At 38.9% G+C, this 27,371-nt stretch overlaps 1 protein-coding gene across 8 annotated transcripts in view; it reads left to right on the forward strand.

Moving 5' to 3' along the window:
- Positions 1-27,371, forward strand: part of LOC128653023 (mucin-5AC) — a 353,148-nt gene that overhangs the window by 69,931 nt on the left and 255,846 nt on the right. For all 8 annotated transcript variants that reach the window (XM_053706088.1, XM_053706082.1, XM_053706103.1 and 5 more), the window contains exons 6-7: positions 14,032-14,106; positions 17,165-17,239. In XM_053706088.1, coding sequence (XP_053562063.1) covers positions 14,032-14,106; positions 17,165-17,239 — 150 coding nt within the window. The remainder of the gene's footprint in view (positions 1-14,031; positions 14,107-17,164; positions 17,240-27,371) is intronic.

Genomic DNA, 27,371 nt, shown 5'->3' on the forward strand with positions numbered 1-27,371 from the left:
GGAGCCGACCCTGGGATGATCCCGCTCTGCACCGGATGGATGAAGATAGAAGATGCCATCTGGATGAAGACTTTTTGCCGCCTGGATGAGGACTTCGCCGGCTGGATGAAGATTGAAGAGGCCACCTGGATGAAGACTTCTTGCCTCATGGATGATGACTTTGCCGGCTGGATGGATCCTTCAAGCAGGACTTCAAGAGCTGTAAGTGGATTGTTGGGGGTTAGTGTTAGGTTTTTTTAAGGGTTTTTTGGGTGGTTTTTATTTTTAGTTTAGGGTCTGGGCATAATTTTTAGAGCAGTGTAGGATTTTTTTAAATGTGTAGTTTAATTTAATTTAATTGGTAGTTAGTTTAATTGTAGTTTAAGCGGAAAAGTTAGCGGAGAGCAAAATTTTGCTCCACATCTCACTGTAATACCAGCGCTGCTTACGGTAGCGGTGAGCTGGCTAAACGTGCTTGTGCACAATTTTCCCATAGGAATAAATGGGGGAGAGCCGACTGAAAAAAAAAACTAACACCTGGAAAAAAATCAGCTTTCAGCTCCTAACGCAGCCCCATTGATTGCTATGGGGAAATACATTTTATGTCTACACCTAATACCCTAACATGAACCCGAGTCTAAACACCCCTAATCTTACACTTATTAACCCCTAATCTGCCACCCCCGACATCGCCGACACCTGCATTATATTATTAACCCCTAATCTGCCGCTCCGGACACCGCCGCCACCTAAATTATACTTATGAACCCCTAATCTGCTGCCCCCAACATCGCCGACACCTACATTAAAATTTATTAACCCCTAATCTGCTGCCCCCAATGTTGCCGCAACCTACCTACAATTATTAACCCATAATCTGCCTCCCCCAACGTCGCCGCCACTATATTAAAGTTATTAACCCCTAAATCTAAGCTAACCCTAACCCTAACACCCCCGTAACTTAAATATTATTTAAATAAATCTAAATAAAATTACTACAATTAACTACATTATTCCTATTTAAAACTAAATACTTACCTGTAAAATAAAACCTAAGATAGCTACAATATAACTAATAGTTACATTGTAGCTAGCTTAGGGTTTATTTTTATTTCTTCTACAAGATACGACGAGTCCACAGATTTCATCCTTACTTGTGGGATATTAACCTCCTGCTAACAGGAAGTGGCAAAGAGCACCACAGCAGAGCTGTATATATAGCTCCTCCCTTCCCTCCACCCCCAGTCATTCTCTTTGCCTGTGTTAGTAATAGGAAGAGGTAAAGTGAGGTGTTAGTTTTAGATTCTTCAATCAACAAGTTTTTTATTTTAAATGGTACCGGTGAGTACTATTTTCCTCAAGGAGATATGGAATGAAGAAGATTTCTGCCCTGAGGTTGATGATCTTAGCAGATGTAACTAAGATCCATGTTGGTTCCCACAGAGCTTCTGAAGGTAGTACAAGAGAAATCTTCAGTGTGGAGAAAGGTGTCATGCTACAAGAAGCATTGAGGTATGTTCAGTCTTTTATTTCTGAGGAGACTTGTTATATCAGAACTGGCTGACATTTTTCCCTGCAAGGGAAGGGGTAAGCAGTAGACCTGTATCACTGAGGGTGTTACTGAAATTCCTGTGTTTTATACATTTTGCTTTTATACATTTTTGCTTTGACATCTTTCCAGTTGTCTTGGAAAGTTTTATTTTTGGTTGCTATTTCTTCTGCTCGTAGAGTTTCTGAGCTTTCAGCGTTACAATTTGACTCGCCTTATCTTATCTTTCATTCTGATAAGGTGGTTTTACGTACCAAACCCGGATTCCTTCCTAAGGTTGTTTCAAATAAGAATATTAATCAGGAAATTGTTGTTCCTTCTTTATGTCCTAATCCTTCTTCTAAGAAGGAGCGTCTGTTACATAACTTGGACGTGGTCCGTACCTTGAAGTTTTACTTGCAGACGACTAAGGATTTCCATCAATCATCTTCATTATTCATTGTTTTTTCTGGAAAACGTAGGGGTTAGAAAGCTATGGCTACCTCTCTTTCTTTTTGGCTGAAGAGTATCATCCGCCTGGCATATGAGACTGCTGGACAGCAGCCTCCTAAAAGAATTACGGCTCATTCTACTATGGCTGTGGCTTCCACATGGGCTTTTAAAAACGATGCTTCTGTTGAACAGATTTGCAAGGCTGCAACTTGGTCGTCTCTTTATACTTTTTCCAAATTTTCCAAATTTGATACTTTTGCTGCTTCTGAGGATGGTTTTGGGAGAAAGGTTCTTCAAGCAGTGGTGCCTTCCATTTAGGTCTCTGTCTTGTCCCTCCCATTTCATCCGTGTCCTGTAGCTTTGGTATTGTATCCCACAAGTAAGGATGAAATCCGTGGACTCGTCGTATCTTGTAGAAGAAAAGTAAATTTATGCTTTCCTGATAAATTGAGTTCTTCTATGATACGACGAGTCCGCGGCCCTCCCTGCATTTTTCAGACAGATTTAGATTATATTATATTTTTTATAAACTTCAGTTACCTCTGCACCTTTGGCTTTTCCTTTCTCTTCCTAACTTTGGTCGAATGACTGGAGGTGGAGGGAAGGGAGGAGCCATATATACAGCTCTGCTGTGGTGCCCTTTGCCACTTCCTGTTAGCAGGAGGTTAATATCCCACAAGTAAGGATGAAATCTGTGGACTCGTCGTATCGTAGAAGAAATCAATTTATCAGGTAAGCATAAATTTACTTTTTACAGGCAACTTTGTATTTATTTTAACTAGGTACAATAGTTATTAAATAGTTATTAACTATTTAATAGCTACCTAGTTAAAATAAAGACAAATTTACCTGTAAAATAAAACCTAACCTGAGTTACACTAACACCTAACACTACACTATAATTAAATTAATTCCCTAAATTAACTACAATTAATTACAATTAAATACAATTATCTAAAGTACGAAAAAAATAAATAAATAATAATAATTACAAGTTTTTAAAACTAATTACACCTAATCTAATCCCCCTAATAAAATAAAAAAGCCCCCCAAAATAATAAAAAGCCCTACCCTATACTAAATTACAAATAGCCCTTAAAAGGGCTTTTTGCGGGGGAATTTCCCCAAAGTAATCAGCTCTTTAACCTGTAAAAAAAGTACAATACCCCCCCAACATTAAAACCCACCACTAACACACCCAACCCTACTCTAAAACCCACCCAATCTCCCCTTAATAAAACCTAACACTAACCCCTTGAAGATCACCCTACCATATACCTACCTCATATGCCAACTTATTTATGAATGAAATTGAAGAAAGGGTCATCTATGAAAATATGAGATTTAAGCAATATGGCTCTGTTTGGTGGAGATATATAGATGATGTTTTTGGCATATGGTGGGGCAACATTGGCTCCCTGAAAGAGTTTGTCAAAGATATAAATTCATCGGTGAATGGTTTAGAACTGACAGTAACTTATAGCGAAGAAAGTGTAACATTCTTAGATACCAACGGCTAGATTTAGAGTTCTGCGGCCAAAAGGGTGCGTTAGCTACGCTGGCTTTTTTTCTCCCGCACCTTTTAAATACCGCTGGTTGGTATTTAAAAGGTGCGTTAGGCTCCAAAAAGGGAGCGTAGAGCATATTTACCGCCACTGCAACTCTAAATACCAGCGTTGCTTACGGACGCGGCCAGCTTCAAAAACGTGCTCGTGCACGATTCCCCCATAGGAAACAATGGGGCTGTTTGAGCTGAAAAAAACCTAACACCTGCAAAAAAGCAGCGTTCAGCTCCTAACGCAGCTACATTGTTTCCTATGGGGAAACACTTCCTAAGTCTGCACCTAACACCCTAACATGAACCCCGAGTCTAAACACCCCTAACCTTACACTTATTAACCACTAATCTGCCGCCCCCGCTATCGCTGACACCTGCATATTATTATTAACCCCTAATCTGCCGCTCCGTACACCGCCGCAACCTACATTATACCTATGTACCCCTAATCTGCTGCCCCTAACATTGCCGACCCCTATATTATATTTATTAACCCCTAATCTGCCGCCCCCAACGTTGCCTCCACCTACCTAAAATAATTAACCCCTAATCTGCCGACCGGATCTCACCGCTACTATAATAAATGTATTAACCCCTAAAGCTAAGTCTAACCCTAACACTAACACCCCCCTAAGTTAAATATAATTTTAATCTAACTAAATAAATTAACTCTTATTAAATAAATTATTCCTATTTAAAGCTAAATACTTACCTGTAAAATAAACCCTAATATAGCTACAATATAAATAATAATTATATTGTAGCTATTTTAGGATTAATATTTATTTTACAGGTAACTTTGTAATTATTTTAACCAGGTACAATAGCTATTAAATAGTTAATAACTATTTAATAGTTACCTAGTTATAATAATTACAAAATTACCTGTAAAATAAATCCTAACCTAAGTTACAATTAAACCTAACACTACACTATCAATAAATAAATTAAATAAAATACCTACAATTATCTACAATTAAACCTAACACTACACTATCAATAAATAAATTAAATACAATACCTACAAATAAATACAATGAAATAAACTAACTAAAGTACAAAAAATAAAAAAGAACTAAGTTACAAAAAATAAAAAAATATTTACAAACATTGTTAAACTAATTACACCTACTCTAAGCCCCCTAATAAAATAAGAAAGACCCCCAAAATAAACAAATGCCCTACCCTATTCTAAAATTAAAATAGAAAAGCTCTTTTACCTTACCAGCCCTGAAAAAGGCCCTTTGCGGGGCATGCCCCAAATAATTCAGCTCTTTTGCCTGTAAAAAAACACATACAATACCCCCCCAACATTACAACCCACCACCCACATACCCCTAATCTAACCCAAACCCCCCTTAAATAAACCCAACACTAAGCCCCTGAAGATCTTCCTACCTTATCTTCACCACGCTGGGTTCACCGATCGATCCAGAAGAGCTCCTCCGATGTCTTGATCCAAGCCCAAGCGGGGAGCTGAAGATGTCCATGATCCGACTGAAGTCTTGATCCAAGTGGGAGCTGAAGAGGTCCATGATCCGGCTGAAGTCTTCTATCAAGCGGTCTCTTCAATTTTCTTTCTTCCGGATCCATGTTCATCCCGCCGACGCGGAACATCCATCTTCACCGACGACTTCCCGACGAATGACGGTTCCTTTAAGGGACGTCATCCAAGATGACGTCCGTCGAATTCCGATTGGCTGATAGGATTCTATCAGCCAATCGGAATTAAGGTAGGAAAATTCTGATTGGCTGATGGAATCAGCCAATCAGAATCAAGTTCAATCCGATTGGCTGATCCGATCAGCCAATCAGATTGAGCTTGCATTCTATTGGCTGTTCCGATCAGCAAATAGAATGCGAGCTCAATCTGATTGGCTGATCGGATCAGCCAATCGGATTGAACTTGAATCTGATTGGCTGATTCCATCAGCCAATCAGAATTTTCCTACCTTAATTCCGATTGTCTGATAGAATCCTATCAGCCAATCGGAATTCGACGGCTGATAGGATTCTATCTGGATGACGTCATTTAAAGGAACCGTCATTCGGCGAGTAGGCATCAGTAGAAGAGGATGGATCCGCGTCAGCTGGAAGATGATGGCTCCGGAAGAAAGAAGATTGAAGATGCCGCTTCATAGAAGACTTCATCCCGATGATGGACTTCTTCAGCGCCCGCTTGGATCAAGACTTCAGCCCGATGATGGATTTCTTCAGCCGCCGCTTGGATCCAGACTTCAGCCCGAGGATGGACGTCACTCTTCAACCCATGCTTGGGCTTGGATGAAGATTTCGGAGGCTCTTCTGGACAGATCGGGACCCGGTGTGGTGAAGACAAGGTAGGGAGATCTTCAGGGGCTTAGTGTTAGGTTTATTTAAGGGGGGTTTGGGTTAGATTAGGGGTATGTGGGTTGTAATCTTGGGGGGGTATTGTATGTGTTTTTTTTTACAGGCAAAATAGCTGAATTCTTTGAGGCATGCCCCGCAAAGGGCCCTTTTCAGGGCTGGTAAGGTAAAAGAGCTTTGAACTTTTTTAATTTAGAATAGGGTAGGGCATTTTTTTATTTTGGGGGGGTTTGTTATTTTATTAGGGGGCTTAGAGTAGGTGTAATTAGTTTAAAATTGTTGTAATATTTTTCTAATGTTTGTAAATATTTTTTTATTTTTTGTAACTTAGTTCTTTTTTATTTTTTGTACTTTAGTTAGTTTATTTAATTGTATTTATTTGTAGGTATTGTATTTAATTAATTTATTGATAGTGTAGTGTTAGGTTTAATTGTAGATAATTGTAGGTATTGTATTTAATTAATTTATTGATAGTGTAGTGTTAGGTTTAATTGTAACTTAGGTTAAGATTTATTTTACAGGTAATTTTGTAATTATTTTAACTAGGTAACTATTAAATAGTTATTAACTATTTAATAGCTATTTACTTGGTTAATATAATTACAAAGTTGCCTGTAAAATAAATATTAATCCTAAAATAGCTACAATATAATTATAATTTATATTGTAGCTATATTAGGGTTTATTTTACAGGTAAGTATTTAGCTTTAAATAGGAATAATTTATTTAATAATAGTTAATTTATTTCGTTAGATTTAAATTATATTTAAGTTAGGGGGGTGTTATGGTTAGAGTTAGACTTAGCTTTAGGGGTTAATACATTTATTATAGTAGCGGTGTGGTCCGGTCGGCAGATTAGGGGTTAATTATTGTAGGTAGGTGGAGGCGATGTTGGGGGCGGCAGATTAGGGGTTAATAAATATAATATAGGGGTCAGCTGTGTTAGGGGCAGCAGATTAGGGGTACATAGGGATAATGTAGGTTGCGGCGGTGTACGGAGCGGCAGATTAGGGGTTAAAAAAATATGCAGGTGTCAGCAATAGCGGGGGCGGCAGATTAGGGGTTAATAAATATAATATAGGGGTCGGCGATGTTAGGGGCAGCAGATTAGGGGTACATAGGGATAACGTAGCTGGCGGCGGTGTACAGAGCGGCAGATTAGGGGTTAAAAAATTTTAATAGAGTGGCGGCTATGTGGGGGGACCTCGGTTTAGGGGTACATAGGTAGTTTATGTGTGTTAGTGTACTTAATAGCACAGTAGTTAAGAGTTTTATAAACCGGCGTTAGCCCAGAAAGCTCTTAACTACTGACTTTTTTCTGCGGCTGGAGTTTTGTCGTTAGATTTCTAACGCTCACTTCAGCCACGACTCTAAATACCGGCGTTAGAAAGATCCCATTGAAAAGATAGGATACGCAATTGACGTAAGGGGATCTGCGGTATGGAAAAGTCGCGGCTGCAAAGTGTGCGTTAGACCCTTTCCTGCCTGACTCCAAATACCAGCGGGCGGTAAAAACCAGCGTTAGGAGCCTCTAACGCTGGTTTTGACGGCTACCGCCCAACTCTAAATCTAGGCCTAAGATAAGTAAAGTAGGCAACAGACTAGAGTTTGACTTGTACACCAAAGATACTGATAAAAAATACTTTATTAAGATTTGATAGCTTTCATCCAAGGAGATTGGTTGAATCACTACCAAAACGTCAGCTATTAAGGGTTAAAAGAATTGTCAGTAATGAACATAATTGTAACCATAGAATTGAAGGAGATGTCAAACAGATTCTTAAGAAGAGGTTACCCCAAAAAATTGATTGAAGAAAAAAAACAGATATTTTCAAGGAAGATAAACAAAAAAGGAGAGTTAATAACAAAGAAAATAGAATGGTCTTCATATCTCAATACAGTCCTCTTAGTAATCAAATATTAAAGAGTGTACGTAGACATTGGCATATACTGAGGGACTGCAATGACAAAATACCCATATTCAAAAATCCTCCACTAATGGCTCATAGAAGAATGTAAAATCTAAGAGATCATTTAGTTAAATCAGATGTAGGCCCCAGTAGGGGTAGTATACAATCTAACATTAGTGACAAGAACTTGGGTACATACCCTTGCTTAAATTGTATGAGTTGTAGTTCTATAATTAAGGGCAAATATTTTTATCATCCACAAAATGGCAAACAGTATAAAATCAATGGATTTTATACATGTGAAACTACACGTTAGATATCTCATTAAATGCCCATGTTCTCGTGTATATTTAGGTGAGACCACCCGCAAAGCAAGAGACAGGATGAGCCAACACCGTTCTAATATACGGTGTGGTGATACCAAAGCTACAGTCTCTAGTCACTTTATTGAGAAGGGACATAACATTAGTCAGATGAGATGGCAGATTATAGACCACATACAGACTCAGAGAAATGGTCAGGACAGAGAGAAATTGCTCAGACAAAAGGAAACTTGGTGGATACATAAAATGGAAACAATGGTCCCAAAAGGCCTTAATAGAGATTTGGATATGTCTGTGTATTTGTAATCCATTTTCTTTATAGTTATAAATAATTTGAAAGATGAGATAGATAGAATTATGAGCACCATCAAATAAGTGTAACAATCTTTAGGTATCCAAAAAATTGTGCGTACATACCATTTTTTAGAAATAAATAAGAGATAAAGTTTAGCAATAGAGAATGTAATATAAGGATTCACCACTAGGTGGTGATAGAGATGTATGAAATTCAGGGAATTTGCCCTTTGGCGCCAAAGTATATGATATAAAAGTTTGCAACACAGACTGTTAACCCATGCATGATTAAGGGGTATTAACCCCGAAACGTTGCTGTTATTTTATGTCCTAAATAAAGAATTTTTGCTACTTTGAGTGCTGTGGACATCTTTACACTGTGGACAGACTCTGGGTGAATTTGCAGCTCACCTGTCTTCACGAGCACCTAACTATCTACTGTGCTGTTCTACTCACATTTCTTTGGCTACCTTGAGAAGTCTTAACGCAACCGGGCCGAAGTCCTCAACGAAGCCGGGCGAAGTGGTCCTCCAGATGGGCAGAAGTCTACATCCAAGCCAGGAAGAAGAGGTCCTCCAGGCGGGCAGAAGTCTTCATCCAGATGGCATCTTCTATCTTCATCCATCCGGAGCAGAGTGGGTCCATCTTCAAGACACCCGACGCGGAGCATCCTCTTCCATCAACGTCGACTGTAGAATGAAGGTTCCTTTAAATGACATCATCCAAGATAGAATTCTATCAGCCAATCGGAATTAAGGTAGAAAAAATCCTATTGGCTGATACAATCAGCCAATAGGATTGAGCTTGCATTCTATTTACTGATTGGAACAGCCAATAGAATGCAAGCTCAATCCTATTGGCTGATTGGATCAGCCAATAGTATTTTTTCTACCTTAATTCCGATTGGCTGATAGAATTCTATCAGCCAATCGGAATTGAAGGGACGCCATCTTGGATGACGTCATTTAAAAGAACCTTCATTCTACAGTCGACGTCGATAGAAGAGGATGCTCCGCGTCGGATGTCTTGAAGATGGACCCGCTCCGGATGGATGAAGATAGAAGATGCCATCTGGATGAAGACTTCTGCCCGTCTGGAGGACCTCTTCTTCCCGGCTTGGATGAAGACTTCTGCCCGTCTGGAGGACCACTTCGTCTGGCTTTGTCGAGGACTTTGGCCTGGTTGGGTGAAGACTTCTCAAAGTAGGGTGATCTTCAAGGGGTTAGTGTTAGGTTTTATTAAGGGGAGATTGGGTGGGGGGGATTGGGTGGGTTTTAGAGTAGGGTTGGGTGTGTGGGTGGTGGGTTTTAATGTTGGGGGGAGGTATTGTACTTTTTTTTTACAGGTTAAAGAGCTGATTACTTTGGGGCAATGCCCCGCAAAAGGCCCTTTTATGGGCTATTTTTAATTTTGTATAGGGTAGGGCTTTTTATTATTTTGGGGGGCTTTTTTATTTTATTAGGGGGATTAGATTAGGTGTCATTAGTTTAAAAAACTTGTAATTATTTTATTATTTTCTGTAATTTAGTGTTTGTTTGTTTTCGTACTTTAGATAATTGTATTTAATTGTAATTAATTGTAGTTCATTTAGGGAATTAATTTAATTATAGTGTAATTATAGTGTAGTGTTAGTTGTAATTGTAACTTAGGTTAGGTTTTATTTTACAGGTAAATTTGTATTTATTTTAACTAGGTAGTTATTAAATTGCCCAGTGTGCTTAGAGGAATGTGGCTGCATCTCACTGACGAGGCCCATAGGAGGCCGAAACGATCGTCTGGGGTTGTCATGTTCCTTGTTCAGAGGAGAATTGCCTGGTATTTCGGGGCTGGACTGACCTTACTTGGCGGGATCAGACTGATATACTTCAGGAAAGTTTTCTTCTGTGAAAAGCACACTGGTCTATAAGAGGCTGCTTCCGGGTGGTAAATCGCCATAGAACAAGCCACTGAGCTGTTGTTCGTTCCTGGTAGAGCGCTTCTCTCTTTGTATGCAAATTATTATGACCCTGGGGAAGTCTCCCTATGGGTGATGGGGGAAACCAGACGTGGACTCCTTGCCCAGTGTGCTTAGAGGAATGTGGCTGCACCTCACTGACGAGGCCCATAGGAGGCCGAAACGATCGTCTGGGGTTGTCATGTTCCTTGTTCAGAGGAGAATTGCCTGGTATTTCGGGGCTGGACTGACCTTACTTGGCGGGATCAGACTGATATACTTCAGGAAAGTTTTCTTCTGTGAAAAGCACACTGGTCTAAAAGAGGCTGCTTCCGGGTGGTAAATCGCCATAGAACAAGCCACTGAGCTGTTGTTCGTTCCTGGTAGAGCGCTTCTCTCTTTGTATGCAAATTATTATGACCCTGGGGAAGTCTCCCTATGGGTGATGGGGGAAACCAGACGTGGACTCCTTGCCCAGTGTGCTTAGAGGAATGTGGCTGCACCTCACTGACGAGGCCCATAGGAGGCCGAAACGATCGTCTGGGGTTGTCATGTTCCTTGTTCAGAGGAGAATTGCCTGGTATTTCGGGGCTGGACTGACCTTACTTGGCGGGATCAGACTGATATACTTCAGGAAAGTTTTCTTCTGTGAAAAGCACACTGGTCTAAAAGAGGTTGCTTCCGGGTGGTAAATCGCCATAGAACAAGCCACTGAGCTGTTGTTCGTTCCTGGTAGAGCGCTTCTCTCTTTGTATGCTAGTTATTAAATAGTTAATAACTATTTAATAACTATTGTACCTAGTTAAAATAAATACAAAGTTGCCTGTAAAATAAAAGTAAACCCTGAGATAGCTACAATGTAACTATTAGTTATATTGTAGCTATCTTAGGGTCTATTTTATAGGTAAGTATTTAGTTTTAAATAGGAATAATTTAGTTAATAATAGTAATTTTATTTGGATTTATTTAAATTATATTTAAGTTAGGGGGGTGTTAGGGTTAGGGTTAGACTTAGGTTTAGGGGTTAATACATTTAATATAGTGGCGGTGATGTTGGGGACGGCAGATTAGGGGTTAATAAATGTAGGTAGGTGGTGGCAATGTTAGGGACGGCAGATTAGGGGTTAATAAAATGTAACTACTGTTTGCGAGGCGGGAGTGAGGCGGTTTAGGGGTTAATATATTTATTATAGTGGCGGCGATGTCTGGTTCAGCAGATTAGGGGTTAAAAAATTTATTTTAGTGTTTGCGATGTGGGGGGCCTTGGTTTAGGGGTTAATAGGTAGTTTATGGGTGTTAGTGTACTTTTTAGCACTTTAGTTAAGAGTTTTATGCTACGGCGTTAGCCCATAAAACTCTTAACTACTGACTTTCAAATGCGGTACCAGTCTTGACAGGAGAGGGTGTACCGCTCACTTTTATGAAGGCTCGTAATACCGGCGTTAGGAAAATCCCATTGAAAATAAAGGATACGCAATTGATGTAAGTGGATTTGCGGTATTTTCGATTCTGGCCAAAAAAGTGAGCGGTACACCTGTACTTGCAAGACTCGTAATACCAGCGGGCGTTAAAAAGCAGCGTTAACCCTAACGCAAGACTTGCAATCTAGGCATTAGTTTAATTTGTAGTTTAAAATTAATTTATTTAATTTGACAGGTAAGTTATAATTTAAGATAGGGAAATTGTAATTTTAACATAAAGTTAGAGGGCGTTAGATTTAGGGGTTAATAGTTTATTTCATTATATTTCGTTGGTGGTTTCGGTTTAGGGGTTAACAGTTTATTTAAGTATATTTTGTTGTGGGTGGCTTTCAGTTAAGGGGTTAATAGTTTATTTTAGTATATCTCGTGGGGGGCTTGCGGTTTAAGGGTTAATAGGTTTATTATAGCGGTGGTGTGGGCGGACAGCAGATTGGGGTTGATTATATTTAAATAGTATTTGCAATGCAGGAGGGCTGCGGTTTAGGGGTCAATAGGTTTATTATAGTGGCGACGATGTCGGGGAGCGGCGGAACAGGGGTTAATACATTTTAATAGTGGCGGCAATGTCCGGAGAGGCATATTAGCGGTTAATAAATGTATTATAGTGTTTGCGAGGCGGTAGGGCCTCGGTTTAGGGGTTAATAGGTAGTTTATGGGTGTTAGTGTACTTTTTAACACTTTAGTTATGAGTTTTATGGTACAGAATACAGATTTGTAACGTAAAACTCATAACTACTGACTTTAAATGGCGTTACGGATCTTGTGGTTATAGAGTGTACCGCTCACTTTTTGGCCTCCCAGGCAAACTCGTAATACCGACGCTATGGAAGTCCCATTTTTAAAAGTGCAGTACTGACGTTGTGTGACAGGCAAAAAGGTGTGCGGTACACCTATACCAGCAAGACTCATAATAGCAGCGTTAGGGAAAATGAAGCGTTATGGGCCATAATGCTGCTTTTTCACTCATAAGGCCAAACTCGTAATCTAGCTGTAAGTGAAGTTGTATTGGTAGTGCTATTCAGTAGACTTGTTTTTCTATGAATGTATAGTTATGTGTTTATATGTATATATACAGTATGTATATGTATACTTATTTGTCACACACTCATATATGTAAAGATATATATATATATATATATATATATATATATATATATATATATATATATATACTGTATATATAACTTTAAGACCTTCCAAGTCCAACACTTAGTCATATACCATATCATGTATATATGTAATACTTTATCTTAAAATGTTTTGTTATACTTTTATTCTAGCCCTAACACTTTTCTTCAAGTCTCCAGGCTAGCTAATTTTTTTAAGACTGTAATATGTTGCGCTTTCAAGCAACACATTACTCACAACTTGTATTATGAGCAATGGCCAGTGAGGCCATGCTATCCATTAAAAGTATAGGGTGCGCTAAAAAGATGTTGGCAGCGCTAAACACTTTCTGGTAATTATGTTTTACCATGAAACTGTAACATTTGGCTGTCGATGGTTTTTGGGTCATTGAGGGTTTTGCCCATTTTCTCTAAAATAAGACCCCCTTCCAAATATCCCTAACCTAGATAAGTGTATAATATATATTTTGCAATACCCACCACTGAATATCAAATACATGGTGCTACTACTCCACTAAAAAAGATCTCACTCAAGGCTTCTTGGTATCTAATACAATAGAAATAAGTGCATATCATATATATCCTGTAAGATAAAAAATGAAGAATATCTTGGTGACACATTCCCAATACCTCTCTTCAATGTGCTATTATGTGGTAGCCTATAATTTAGCCACATTGAGGATAGTTGAGGAATAGCTTTTTTATTGTTTCCTTTTTCTCACAGCCTATATCTATAGTCTCTCTAATTAGCACACATTATAGTTCAGTTAATCTATATCAACCTACTAAGTTACTGTTATGTATGACTTACTAAACCAATGTCGCAATTTATTGACAACTTTGCAGTCTAGTTTCACCCATCCAATATTTGTGCTTTTACAGTAAAGTATGTATATATTTCACTCAAAAAATAGTTTCCTCCATCCCCAAACCCTCTCCATAACCACCTCTGCTGCCTTCTCACAATAAACCACTTTTATCAACCTTGATTTCCCTAGTCCTTTTAAATTTACTAAATTCTCTACCCTATATTTGCCAGTGCCCAATCTAAGCATTACCATTAATGTTCTTTTTATCTCTATGCCCTATTTTATTTCAGCAATCATGGATAATCATTCTAGTTCAAATAGAGCTTTCCATACAACAGTCAAGTTACCAAGTGGCATAACCTCAGGTAAGTATCTCTTGTTGAATGTGTCAAAGATAGCAGCTCCTGAAACCCTTTTACAAAATAGCGTAAACCTAAGCAACTGCCAACAATATTGCAGAATCTATTTTTCTCTTTGTCTGTAAAGCAAAAACAACTTTCAAATTTAAAGGAATATTATTACATGTCTGCACAGAGATTTTGGATTACTTGTAATGTATTGTGTTACAATAAAACTAGCATCCAGTGAGAATACACTACTCTACTACTACTCTACCATACCATGGTGATCACTTGAACATTAGTGGCTCTTCATTAAAAATAAGAAAGTATTACTTTCTAAGTAAATCAGAGGGGGTAAATACTATTTCTCACACTGGTCACCTACCTCCAAAGGGTCAAGCAATCCCTCATTTTAAAGACGTTCTTTCTGCTTCCAAAGGTGATGTTCCTTGTCGCTCTAGGTCAAGGTGGGGAGATAAGGGGTCATTTTGAGCTTTATAAATGGGCCTCAATGAGTAAAAGACAATCACAATGACAAAATATGTCATAAGACAGGTGTCAAAATACCTCCAATCCCACATGCAGGGTTGATTACATTCGATTGAAATCAAAGTCACTTAATGAGATGCAATCATTTACTAAACATAAAAGTATCACATATTTTTCCAACAAATATAGGCAATGCTTAACTGCACCATTACAAATGAAAATGAACAATTTGTTTTATTAGGATCAGTGGAAGCTCTGTGACTTGGGTCACAGAGGTCTTTGCTCCTTTATCCTGCAAAAGACCTTCCCAAATATCCCTAACCTAGAGAAATGTGTAATATTTGTTTTGGAACATTTATGTTAAAGGGACATTCTGGTCAAAATTGAACTGCACATAGATGAATTGCATATTTGAATAGAAACATATTTGCAATATACATGTAATAGCAAAAACACTTCTAGTAAACATTATCACTGTTTTAGTGTTAATATTTTTCTCTGTGAAGCATACCTAGATAAACTCTGTGCAGCTGCTCAAAGTGCAAGTGGGGCTTGTATCATGTCAGCAATTAACAAATTATGGGCAATATTACAAGTAATGCAGTAAATCAAAATTTACAGTTAGCAAAAACACAGCAAGCGATATGGTTTTTGCTATTTTCGGGATCCACTGGTATTACAAGTTGAAAAAAAATATGTTTTTTCACTAGCGGTAGCCCGAGAATTGCAGATATCACTACCAATGGAGAAAAAAAAAGTGGAAAAAATAACACTCTACCATAAGCACATAGCCTAATAACCCCTAAACCGCCATCCCCCACATCGCAAACTACATAAATAAACTATTATCCCCTAAAACACTATTCCCCCACATCGCTAACTATCTAAATAAATCATCATTAACCCCTAGACTTCCATCCCCCCACATTACAAACTATATAAATAAATCATTAACCCCTAAACTGCCATCCTCTAACAAAGCACAGTAATAAACTAATAAGTAAACCCCCTAACTTAACATCCCCTAACTTAACCCCAATTAAAATACCCATAAATTTAATGTTAAACTATATGTTACCTTAAAAAAATAAAAATATCTTTGAAATAAAATTTAAACCTAAGCTTTCCCTAAAAAAAATCTAACATTACTAAAAAAAAAAATTACAAAAAATAAAAAACCTAATATTACTAAAAACAATAACCGAACCTTTAAAAAAATATTAAAATTAGATTTACACACAAAAAAACTACCAATACCAAAAAAAAAAAAAAAAATTCCTATTCTAATACCCCTCCAAAAAAAAACCCCACCCCAAAATAAAAAAACTCTATTCTAAAAATAAACTACCAAAAGCCCTTAAAAGGACCTTTTGTAGGGCATTGCCCTAAAGCCAATGGGGCATATTTATCAAGCTCCGATTGGAGCTTGATGCCCGTGTTTCCGGTGAGCCTGCAGGCTCGCCAGAAACAGCAGTTATGAAGCAGCGGTCACAAAGACCGCTGCTCCATAACCTGTCCGCCTGCACATCGCCACAATACAACCCGATCTTGTGAGCTGCTAGTGCAATGCTGAATACAGCGAGCGTATTGCTCGCCGTATTCAGCGAGGTCTGGTGGACCTGATCCGCAGTGTCGGATCAGGTCCGCCAGACCTTGATAAATAGGGGCCAATAGCTCTTTTGCATCAAATAAAGCAATTAACCTCTAACATTACAACCCCCCAAAATAAAAAAAACTAACTAAAAAAAACCTAAACTAGCCATTGCCCAGAAAAGGGCATTGCCCTTAAAAGGGCATTCATCTCTTTTCTTCCCATTAAATAATAAAAAAAACCTAATCTTAAAAATAAATAAATAAATAAATAAATAAAAAATAACTTTAACGCCAAAATTGGTACTCCCCAATGATGATGGGAGGCGCTCCATCGTCATCCTGGCGGCACTCCATCTTCATCCCGGCGGCGGTCCATCTTCTATCTTCATCCTGGTGGCGGCAGCGAGGTCATCTTTATTTTTTAATAAACTACACTAGACGGTATTTGGGGGCCATTTGGGGCACATTTATAAAATTAACCAGAGATCTGATCTCTGGTTAATTTTATAAGTGCAAATTGTTACCGTGAGCTCATGGTAGCAATAACCAGCCACTTGTAATTATATACTTGGATTAGCAAACACAATGTGCCATTGGAACACAAGACAAATGGCTGCTGATAATGGGCCTCTGTACACCTATGTAGATATGCAACTATAATAGTCATTTACAACAATAACAATGTCTACACTGTATTTCTGATCAAATTGATATTATTTTATTGGACAAAAAAAAATGCTTTTCTTTTGTAAACAAGGAAATTTCTAAGTGATCCCAAACTTTTGAACACTAGCGTATATAGTATATAGCAGGATTAGCCTTAAAAAGTCTGCAGGTTTCTTTTCCAGGTCTGAGAATTAGAAAATCCACATGTTTTATAGCTAAAATACGTGGCATGGGGCAAAATAAATAAGTAAATAACCTAAATCTCAATATGCCCATCCTGATGTAGAACTTAACCTACAAGTTCTGTTTTCATTGTTCACTTCTTTTATTTCAGCAATCACTGATAGTGTCACTACTGAAAGAGCAACTCTACAATTAACGAGCAAGTTAAAACCTATCATATCCACAGGTAAGACAGTCTTTCCAATGCATGTCTGTAGTGCTATGTAGGGATATACCTAACTACAGCTAATAGAGTATAGAACACTGATAGTCTTCAAGCACAGAATGTTTTTTTCAGAACAGTATTTCTATTGTGAAGGGGATGGTACAGGCTTTCTTAAGGTTTGCAGTACCCCAGTATAGGACCAATGCTGGGAGGTATTTCAATCACCTGGATGCTGGACTTTCTTTAAAAAAAAAAAACCAAAAAGATGCTTGTTTAATTTTATTATAAGGTATCACATTCCTATCTATTGTGGGCATCAGAGATTAGAAACATATATCCATATGGTTCAGGTGATTACTGTAGTCATGATGGTCACCTGATAGCTACCTGGGCACTCAACTCCCCAACTGAAAGGTGGCCTCTCATCTGTCAAAAAGTCAGTTTTTAAACTGAGGTTATATATATGGTGATGAACTATTTAATATTAGGTTGCTCTTTGTGTGTGATTTATACTGTCTTTGGGGCAGAAGGGTTAAGTTTCCCTATAAGTAAATACATTATGTAGCTGACAGCTATTTTTATGATGGGGCAAGAAACCCTCTCATTGGAAATAAAAGGCTCCCCCCTTCCCAAAATTGTGTCTCATTCCCCTCTGTGGGCTAGATCACAAGTGGAGCGCTATTTAATGCTCCTGCTTGAGCGTTAACTGCACTAGAAATTAGCTTTTTGCTCACGTTGGGTTACGCTCATATTATGAGTAGAAAGTAAACTGTTTTCGCTCAGGTGCTAACCAAAAAGACGAACTTCGAATATCATGTGCTATACATATTCCCCATAAAAGTCAATGGAGCAAAAAAAGGGGAAGAAAACACCCTACTCACATGCAAACCCAATTGCATATTCTCACGTGCGCTAACCCAACATGAAAATATGACTATTTCACATTTCAATGTTCTTCACATAGCAGAATATGTTCTATTTATTATTTTTTCTTTTGTACAAATATATAATTATACCTATATATATATATTATATAGTATATATATATGTCCAAAAAATGGAGGGCACTCACAGGATTTAAACTGATCAAAATAATCAATATTTATTTTCCATGTCAAAGAATCATTGTAATGTCAACATTTCGACCCACATTAGGGCCTTCATCAGGACAATGAATAATTGCTATACAGCGTGCGCCAGTCGCACAACCACTCCCATGCTGCGGATGGAGTGCTAGGCTACCGGCTACATATATATATATATATATTCACACCGGCCACTTTATTAGGTACACCTTGCTAGTACCGGGTTGGACCCCCTTTTGCCTTCAGAACTGCCTTAATTCTTCGTGGAATAGATTCAACAAGGTGTTGGAAACATTCCTCAGACATTTTGGTCCATATTGACATGATAGCATCACAAATTTGCTGCAGATTTGTCGACTGCACGTCCATGATTGTGAATCTTCCATTCCACCACATCCCAAAGGTGTTCTATTGGATTGAGATCTGGTGATTGTGGAGGCCATTGGAGTACAGTGAACTCCTTGTCATGTTCAAGAAACCATTTTGAGATGATTTGAGCTTTGTGACATGGTGCATTATCCTGCTGGAAGTAGCCATCAGAAGATGGGTACACTGTAGTCATAAAGGGATGGATATGGTCAGCAACAATACTCCGGTAGGCTGTGGCGTTTAAACGATGCTCAATTGGAACTAAGGTACCCAAAGTGTGTAAAGAAAATATACCCCACACCATTACACCACCACCACCAGCCTGAATTGTTGATACAAGGCAGGATGGATCCATGCTTTCATTTTGTTTACGCCAAATTCTGACCCTACCATCTGAATATCGCAGCTGAAATCTAGACTCATCAGACCAGTCAATGTTTTTTCAATCTTCTATTGTCCAATTTTGGTGAGCCTGTGCGCATTGTAGCCTCAGCTTCCTGTTCTTAGCTGACAGGAGTGGCACCCGGTGGAGTTTTCTGCTGCTGTAGCCCATCTGCTTCAAGGTTCAAAGTGTTGTGCGTTCAGAGATGGTATTCTGCATACCTTGGTTGTAACAAGTGGCTATTTGAGTTATTGTTGCCTTTCTCTCATCTCAACCCAGTCTTCTTATTCTCCTCTTACCTCTGACATCAACACAACGTTTGCTCATTGGATATTTTCTCTTTTTCGGACCATTCTCTGTAAACCCTAGAGATAGTTGTGCATGAAAATCCCAGTTGATCAGCAGATTTTTAAATACTCAGACCAGCCCGTCAGGCACCAAAAACCATGCCACGTTCAAAGTCACTTAAATCCCCTTTCTTCCCAATTCTGATGTTCCTTGGTTTAAACTTCAGCAAGTCGTCTTCACCACATCTAGATGCCTAAATGCATTGAGTTGCTGCCATGTGATTGGCTGATTAGCAATTTGTGTTACCAAGCTGTTAAACAGATGTTAGATGTTGTTTTCAGAGGGGGGGCCGTGTCAGTCAGGGCTTGGCCTGGAACACACCTTATCAGCTGGAAATGACTGTATTTGATGAGGATATCCACAAGAATAGATTTCAGACCACGCAGCTATGATTCCAAAAGCTATTCTGTTTATTGCAAGTTGAAAGGCACGTCTTATAGCCAACAGTTACAGCATATAGGGTTAACAAGTGACGTATTCATAATTTCATCATCTTACATAGTATTTCTGCAAGAACAAAGAAACTCATTTAAAATATAATTGGAATAAAAGGAGTGTTAGGGAGTCATTTTTACAGAAATACCTAACTTCAGATAACAGTAAATATGGGCCTCATAGCCCAGCACATATCAAGGCCGTTTGACATCTTGTAGAGATAACAATGCATCCAAGCACATCGTCAGGGTCATTCTCAGGGCTATTCTAGCTATGCAAGTCTCCCTAACATCAGCATATTTCTCACTACATAATAAACCACTATAATAAAAGGTTATTGAGACAAAATGGATGCCAAAGACAAAATGGCAGCCAAGAACAAGATGGCGCTGGTCATGCTAACAATAATTCCTAACATACCACCCTTTTATTCTAACAGAATAACATAAAAATCTGAAAAATTAATGAATATAAAGAACTTTAGAGAGAGATGGCTGAGTAGTTACATTGTGGAAAAGAGAATGGTGAGGGTTAGCATGAGTACTGGTAAGCTTATTAATCAAACACACAGTAAGCTTATATATAAAAAAGAAAGCAAGAAAAAGAATAAATGCAAAACCCATTAAAATTTTCATACCAAGGGCTCCTAGCCAGGAATCCATACCAAAGGTCCAATCTATACCATCAAAGAGACCTTTAGGCTGCTTACGTATCTGTGATTGAATGTCATGCAAAGTATCAAGATCATGGTGTATTCTACCAGTGTTATTCCAAATAAAAACACAGCGAGAATGAACCTATGCGCTTACATACTCCTCCTTCTGCGGCTAGCAAATAATCTAATGCCATTCTATTCTGGAGAGCGGTCTGAGCTATCTGTTCTTGTCGCATAGTCAAAGACTCTATAGCATCTGCAGTAGAATTAAAGGCTGCATCTAAAAGTGTGGCAAAAAAATTAAGCTTATAATATAATCGCATGACAGCTGCAGTAGGAAGCCAGGATGAAGTAGCTATCTCTGCATTACTAGTCTTAACTGTGAGTCTAGGAGCTCTACATGTACGCAGTTTATCACTAGGGAGTGTGTTGTGAATACTTAATGCTGGGAATATGTAACCCAAGTAACAGGGTGATAGATGGCTACATGGTATAATTTTAACTGCCCATCTTTCACAAAGCCAATAATAAGCATAGGGTAACTTAATAACTGGAGGACAGGAAGGAAATCTTCTCCTCTTAGCTTCTGGAGAAGCACCTGTCTGCTTACCTATATTTTTATTGTTACGCCAAAACCAGTTACGAATTGTGTTATGTGGTTCAGTGTAACTAGCAGTAAAGTTGAGAATATACTCAAAAGAAAGATAATACCCATCCCATACATTTAACAGTGTAGCATTAACTGATGTAGCTGCATTGTAGATTAAAGCAACTGTAGTGGGCCTTTGACTTAGTGTACGGGGGTGGAACACAGTACCATTAAGATTATGGGAAACAATAACACCATGGTTTACATAATTAACTAAGTGAACCCTATCTTTTTCAAAACCTTTATCAGTGTTAACTATTGGTGTAAAATTCCACATAGTACCATCATTTATCATTTGTGTCAAGTTGTGTGTGTTGATAGTGTGTTGAAAACCAACAAAAGGATAACCCCATTTCCCCCCATGAGGCACATAGCCATAAACCCAACAAGAGGCAGTCTGATTAGTCACTTTGTATACATTAGTTGCAGCTTTAACAAATGCATTGTCAGTTTCCCACGACGACACATGCAACTCTCTTGTGTCACAGTTAAGAGGGATGGATAAGGGATTAGTGACATTGTCAATTACACTTTTATTATCATTGTGCCGGGGCGCACCAGGACTAGGGAATGGCTTGGGCTTGTGCAGGAGTGCACCAGCATTGAGGATCAGAACTAGGATGATAAGAGTTGCCATCAGGAACGCTCCTGGCAGGAGGTACCACACTACTCGATACTCAATGGAATCCTCGGGTGGCCAGGGTTGACATCGTCTGGTGCTTTCTTGATCCAATTTGCGTGGATCCATACTGGAGCCTCCTCTGTAAGGACAGCGGTTCTCGTCACGGCAATCACTGTAGTTGGAAGACCAAAGGGAGGATCCAATGACTTATTCTTGTGGAGCTGTTTCACCAGGACAGTATCTCCAGGCTTGAACGGATGTGTTGGGGTACCTGTGGGTTGAGGGAGAGTAGAAGAAACATCACCATAGATGCCATTCAGGGTTTCAATCAATTTACTCACATATTCTTCCCTTACAACATTTATGTCTCCCCTTACCACAGGAGAACCTTTCTGTTTACACCATGGGGTTGGAAAAGGTCTGCCCATTAAAATTTCAAAAGGTGAATAACCTGTAGTGGCGCTAGGGGTCATTCTGATTTCTGCCAAAACTGCAGGTAAATGTTCAAGCCAATTAGTAAATGTACCACCAGTTCCCTTCCTGAATTTATCTTTAATGTTTCTATTCATTCGTTCTACCTGTCCTGATGACTGTGGATGATAAGAAATATGAAATTTCCAATCAATGGATAACATAGTACAAACCATTTGTGTAATCTGTGAGGTGAAAGGAGTACCTTTGTCACTGTTTATCTGTAATGGACACCCAAAACGAGGAATAATTTCTTTGCACAATATCTTAGCTACAGTACATGCATTTTCTCTAGTGTTTGGAAACGCCTCAACCCACTTACTGAATTGATCAACAATGACTAAAAGATACTTGTACCCACCTCGAGCAGTCGGCATGTGTGTAAAATCAATTTGCAATACCTGCATAGGGCCATCAGGGGGCGGTAAATGCTCAAGTTTACCATGTACAAGGCCTCCAGGATTATTTCTAGCACAAGTTAGACATCTGTCCAGTTGTCTATCAATCATGTGCAACAGGTCTTTGATGACATATTTGGATGTCATCAGATTCTTGGTCTGTTGTTTACTTATGTGGCCAAAACCATGAAAATGACTAATAAACAAGGGTGCAGCTATTTGTGGTATTCCCACTCTCCCCTCCTCGTCTGCCCACAGGCCATCCTGGCCTTTGGTCAGACCTGCAGACATCCAAGTCTGTAAATCAGTTTCAGTTGCGCCACATTGAAGGTGCGCCACATCCACATCAGATGCTAGTGCAGGAATCATTACCATATGTAACTGTTCATGTGTATTAGTGTTGAGATAGTCAGGGTGTGGTAGTCCCTGAAGTGCAGCTTCTTTAGCTATTGTGTCTGCAAAATCATTACCAAACCTAATGTCAGTGGAATCAGTACTGTGACCTTTACATTTAACAATTGCTAGCTTATGTGGCAATTTAATTGCATCCAAGAGTTCCTGTACCAATGTAGAATGTGAGATACTCTTACCATCAGCTGCAACAAAACCTCTGTTCTGCCAAATCACTCCAAAATCATGCAAAACTCCAAACGCATACCTTGAGTCAGTGTAAATGGTCACATCTTTCATTGCAAATGCTCTACATGCCTGAGCTAGGGCTACCAGTTCAGCTGCCTGAGCTGACACAAAAGGCAGGGAACCAGCAGTAATCACTGTGTTAGGTAACTGTACCACGGCAAAGACTGTAAGATAAACACCATCAGCAGGTTTAGAACATGACCCATCAACAAAAACAACTCTAGTGGGGTTGTTTGCAAGTCAAGATGCGGTGACGTCTCTGCGTGTACAGTGTCTATACAATTGTGGTCATCAGTGTGTTCTAAAGGACCATTAGAAATCAATGCATGTAAAAAAGTTGCTGGGCCCCCTGTAAGTGCAATGTATTTAATAGTGAGGTTTGCAGTAGATGTGAGAATTGTTTCATAGCCTGACCTTCTCTGTGCAGTCATATGTTGTGTAGTGAGAACACTTGCAAGACTTGATGTGATGTATGCAATGTCAAAGCATGTGACAGTACCAATGTTTGTGCCGCCTCCACCATCATAGCGCATGCTGGCATACCCTGTACCACCATTGGCAACAATTTTGAAAAAAAAAGCTACCGCTCTGTACCCATTACCGTGTTCCTGAGCAAGGACCCCTGCTGCTGTGCCTCCCCCTTCTGTGCAATACAGGTGAAATGGTAGGTTATAGTTCGGTAAACCTAAGGCTGGAGCAGAACAGAGAGCCTGCTTGAGGGTGCGGTAGGCCTCATCAAGAGCCTGTGTCCAGTTGATTTGTTCTGGTTCATTCTGACCTGTAACTGAGCATAAAATATGATCATAATATGAACAGTCTGGTATCCATTGCCTACAATAAGTAACCATACCCAAAAAGGATAACATAGCAGTCTATGTTTGTGGTCGAGGAAGAACCATGAGAGCCTTAACTCTTTCAGGGGATAACAGTCTCTTGCCTGCTGAAAGAATAAAACCCAGGTATGTTACTTGTGGAAGACAAAATTGCATTTTTCTCAAAGTCACTTTGTGTCCTGCATCACCTAAGTGCTGAAGAAAATGGAGAGTCAGTTTTACAAGTCTGTTCATCAACACTGCACAACAACAAATCATCCACATACTGTATCAATGTGGAACCTCCAGGAGGTGTCCAGGATTCTAGGGTCTTACAGACTACAGCTGAGTACGCGGTGGGGGAGTCAATAAAGCCCATCTGTAATCGATTCCACGTATACTGATCCCCTAAGTACGTGAAACCAAACAACGGTTGAGTGTCGGGATGCACAGGGATACTAAAGAATGCACTGCAGAGATCAATGGCTGTAAAGCAAGTTGCAGTACTTGGGATGGCTGTTAAAAAGGTTTTGATATTAATAACCATAATATCAAAACCACATAAGTTATCATTCTTGTCTAAATAATCAATTTAAAGTACATGTTCCGTGTAAATATAGAGAACTCAATTTAGTTGTATAAAAGTCAAATGCCACCAGTCAAATCTTATACAGACCCGTTTCTTACCTATTTATATATTTCTTATTTATGTATTATTTATGAAAGTTTCCCATATGACTTTCATTTGTAGGAAAGTGTCTCTCCATCTCCTCCCACTTTTCATATATGCGTATTATTCAAGGTTTAAGATAGAAGAATGTTTTGCTATCAGTTTTTTAAAACAATTGGTGGCTATAAAAATCTAATTTTTCTTGTATGATGGAAGTTTGTTAGGGACAATGTTGAGTAACCAGACATGGGGATCTGGAGGCATTTTAGTTTCAAGCATTGAATTTTTTACGTCAATTATAGAGAGCCAGATTGGGGATAATAATGAGCATGCCCACCAAATGTGAAACATAGATCCTATCGTTCGTCCACACCTCCAGCATTTATTAGAGGCCGAAGGGACTCATTTATTAATCCTGATGGGAGTAAGGTACCATTTCTATATTAATTTAACATTTAGCTCTATAAGATTACTAGATACCGATACTTTAGTAACGTTAGAAAATATCTTTGAAACATCTATTAAGGAGAGTTCAGTGTCTAGTTCCTTGTTCCATCTGTCTATATAATAAGGGGTGTACCCTTGTGAGGGTTTTTGTAATAATGAGTAGATTAATGACAAAGTCTTTCTCTTAGGGGTTTCAGAGCGGCACAGAGATTCAAAGGGGGTGAGTGGTCAGAGTAAGTTACGTCTGTCAGGGTGTTTAGAAATAAAGGAATGGCATTGATAAATAAAAAAACAGTTATTAAAAAATACCAGACCTTTGTCTATTAGTTCTTTTTTGGGTAAAAAGTTGTATTTTGTTTCCAATATGGAATATCATTACAGCTCTCATGGGTATATCAAGGTGATTGATTTTTTGCAGTATAGATGTGGTAAGTTCTGCGTTTTCTGTGAGAGGTGTGAGCGGTGAAAATTGTGAAGTTAGATCCGGGTGTTCTATCATAATTTTATTCCACACAAATAAGGTTTCCATTAAAATATTGTTCTGTTTAAAATCTGTGGCCAGGTATGGTTTTGATTGACAGCATATTGTACCTAGGTGTGATTTCCTGCTAAATCATGTTCTAGGGATACCTATGCTTTGTGCTAGGTAATTATTAAACCAGTCCACCATCCTCTTTAGGAAGACTGCTTGTCTATACTTAATTAGGTTAGGGACTTCCAAACCCCCTTCAGAGACAGGTAAGCACATTAGGGTCTTGTTATTTATTGCTTTTTTTATCCAAGATAAAATCAAAGATTTTATTTTGTAGTGAAGGTATACAGGGAGTGCAGAATTATTATGCAAGTTGTATTTTTGAGGATTAATTTTATTATTGAACAACAACCATGTTCTCAATGAACCCAAAAAACTCATTAATATCAAAGCTGAATAGTTTTTGAAGTAGTTTTTAGTTTGTTTTTAGTTATAGATATTTAGGGGGATATCTGTGTGTGCAGGTGACTATTACTGTGCATAATTATTAGGCAACTTAACAAAAAACAAATATATACCCATTTCAATTATTTATTTTTACCAGTGAAACCAATATAACATCTCAACATTCACAAATATACATTTCTGACATTCAAAAACAAAACAAAAACAAATCAGTGACCAATATAGCCACCTTTCTTTGCAAGGACACTCAAAAGCCTGCCATCCATGGATTCTGTCAGTGTTTTGATCTGTTCACCATCAACATTGCGTGCAGCAGCAACCACAGCCTCCCAGACACTGTTCAGAGAGGTGTACTGTTTTCCCTCCTTGTAAATCTCACATTTGATGATAGACCACAGGTTCTCAATGGGGTTCAGATCAGGTGAACAAGGAGGCCATGTCATTAGATTTTCTTCTTTTATACCCTTTCTTGCCAGCCACGCTGTGGAGTACTTGGACGCGTGTGATGGAGCATTGTCCTGCATGAAAATCATGTTTTTCTTGAAGGATGCAGACTTCTTCCTGTACCACTGCTTGAAGAAGGTGTCTTCCAGAAACTGGCAGTAGGACTGGGAGTTGAGCTTGACTCCATCCTCAACCCGAAAAGGCCCCACAAGCTCATCATTGATGATACCAGCCCAAACCAGTACTCCACCTCCACCTTGCTGGCGTCTGAGTCAGACTGGAGCTCTCTGCCCTTTACCAATCCAATACCATCCATCTGGCCCATCAAGACTCACTATCATTTCATCAGTCCATAAAACCTTAGAAAAATCAGTCTTGAGATATTTCTTGGCCCAGTCTTGATGTTTCAGCTTGTGTGTCTTGTTCAGTGGTGGTCGTCTTTCAGCCTTTCTTACCTTGGCCATGTCTCTGAGTATTGCACACCTTGTGCTTTTGGGCACTCCAGTGATGTTGCAGCTCTGAAATATGGCCAAACAGGTGGCAAGTGGCATCTTGGCAGCTGCACGCTTGACTTTTCTCAGTTCATGGGCAGTTATTTTGCGCCTTGGTTTTTCCACACGCTTCTTGCGACCCTGTTGACTATTTTGAATGAAACGCTTGATTGTTCAATGATCACGCTTCAGAAGCTTTGCAATTTTAAGAGTGCTGCATCCCTCTGCAAGATATCTCACTATTTTTGACTTTTCTGAGCCTGTCAAGTCCTTCTTTTGACCCATTTTGCCAAAGGAAA

The sequence above is a fragment of the Bombina bombina genome, chromosome 1, assembly GCF_027579735.1.
Source record: "Bombina bombina isolate aBomBom1 chromosome 1, aBomBom1.pri, whole genome shotgun sequence".
Lineage (NCBI taxonomy): Eukaryota > Metazoa > Chordata > Amphibia > Anura > Bombinatoridae > Bombina > Bombina bombina.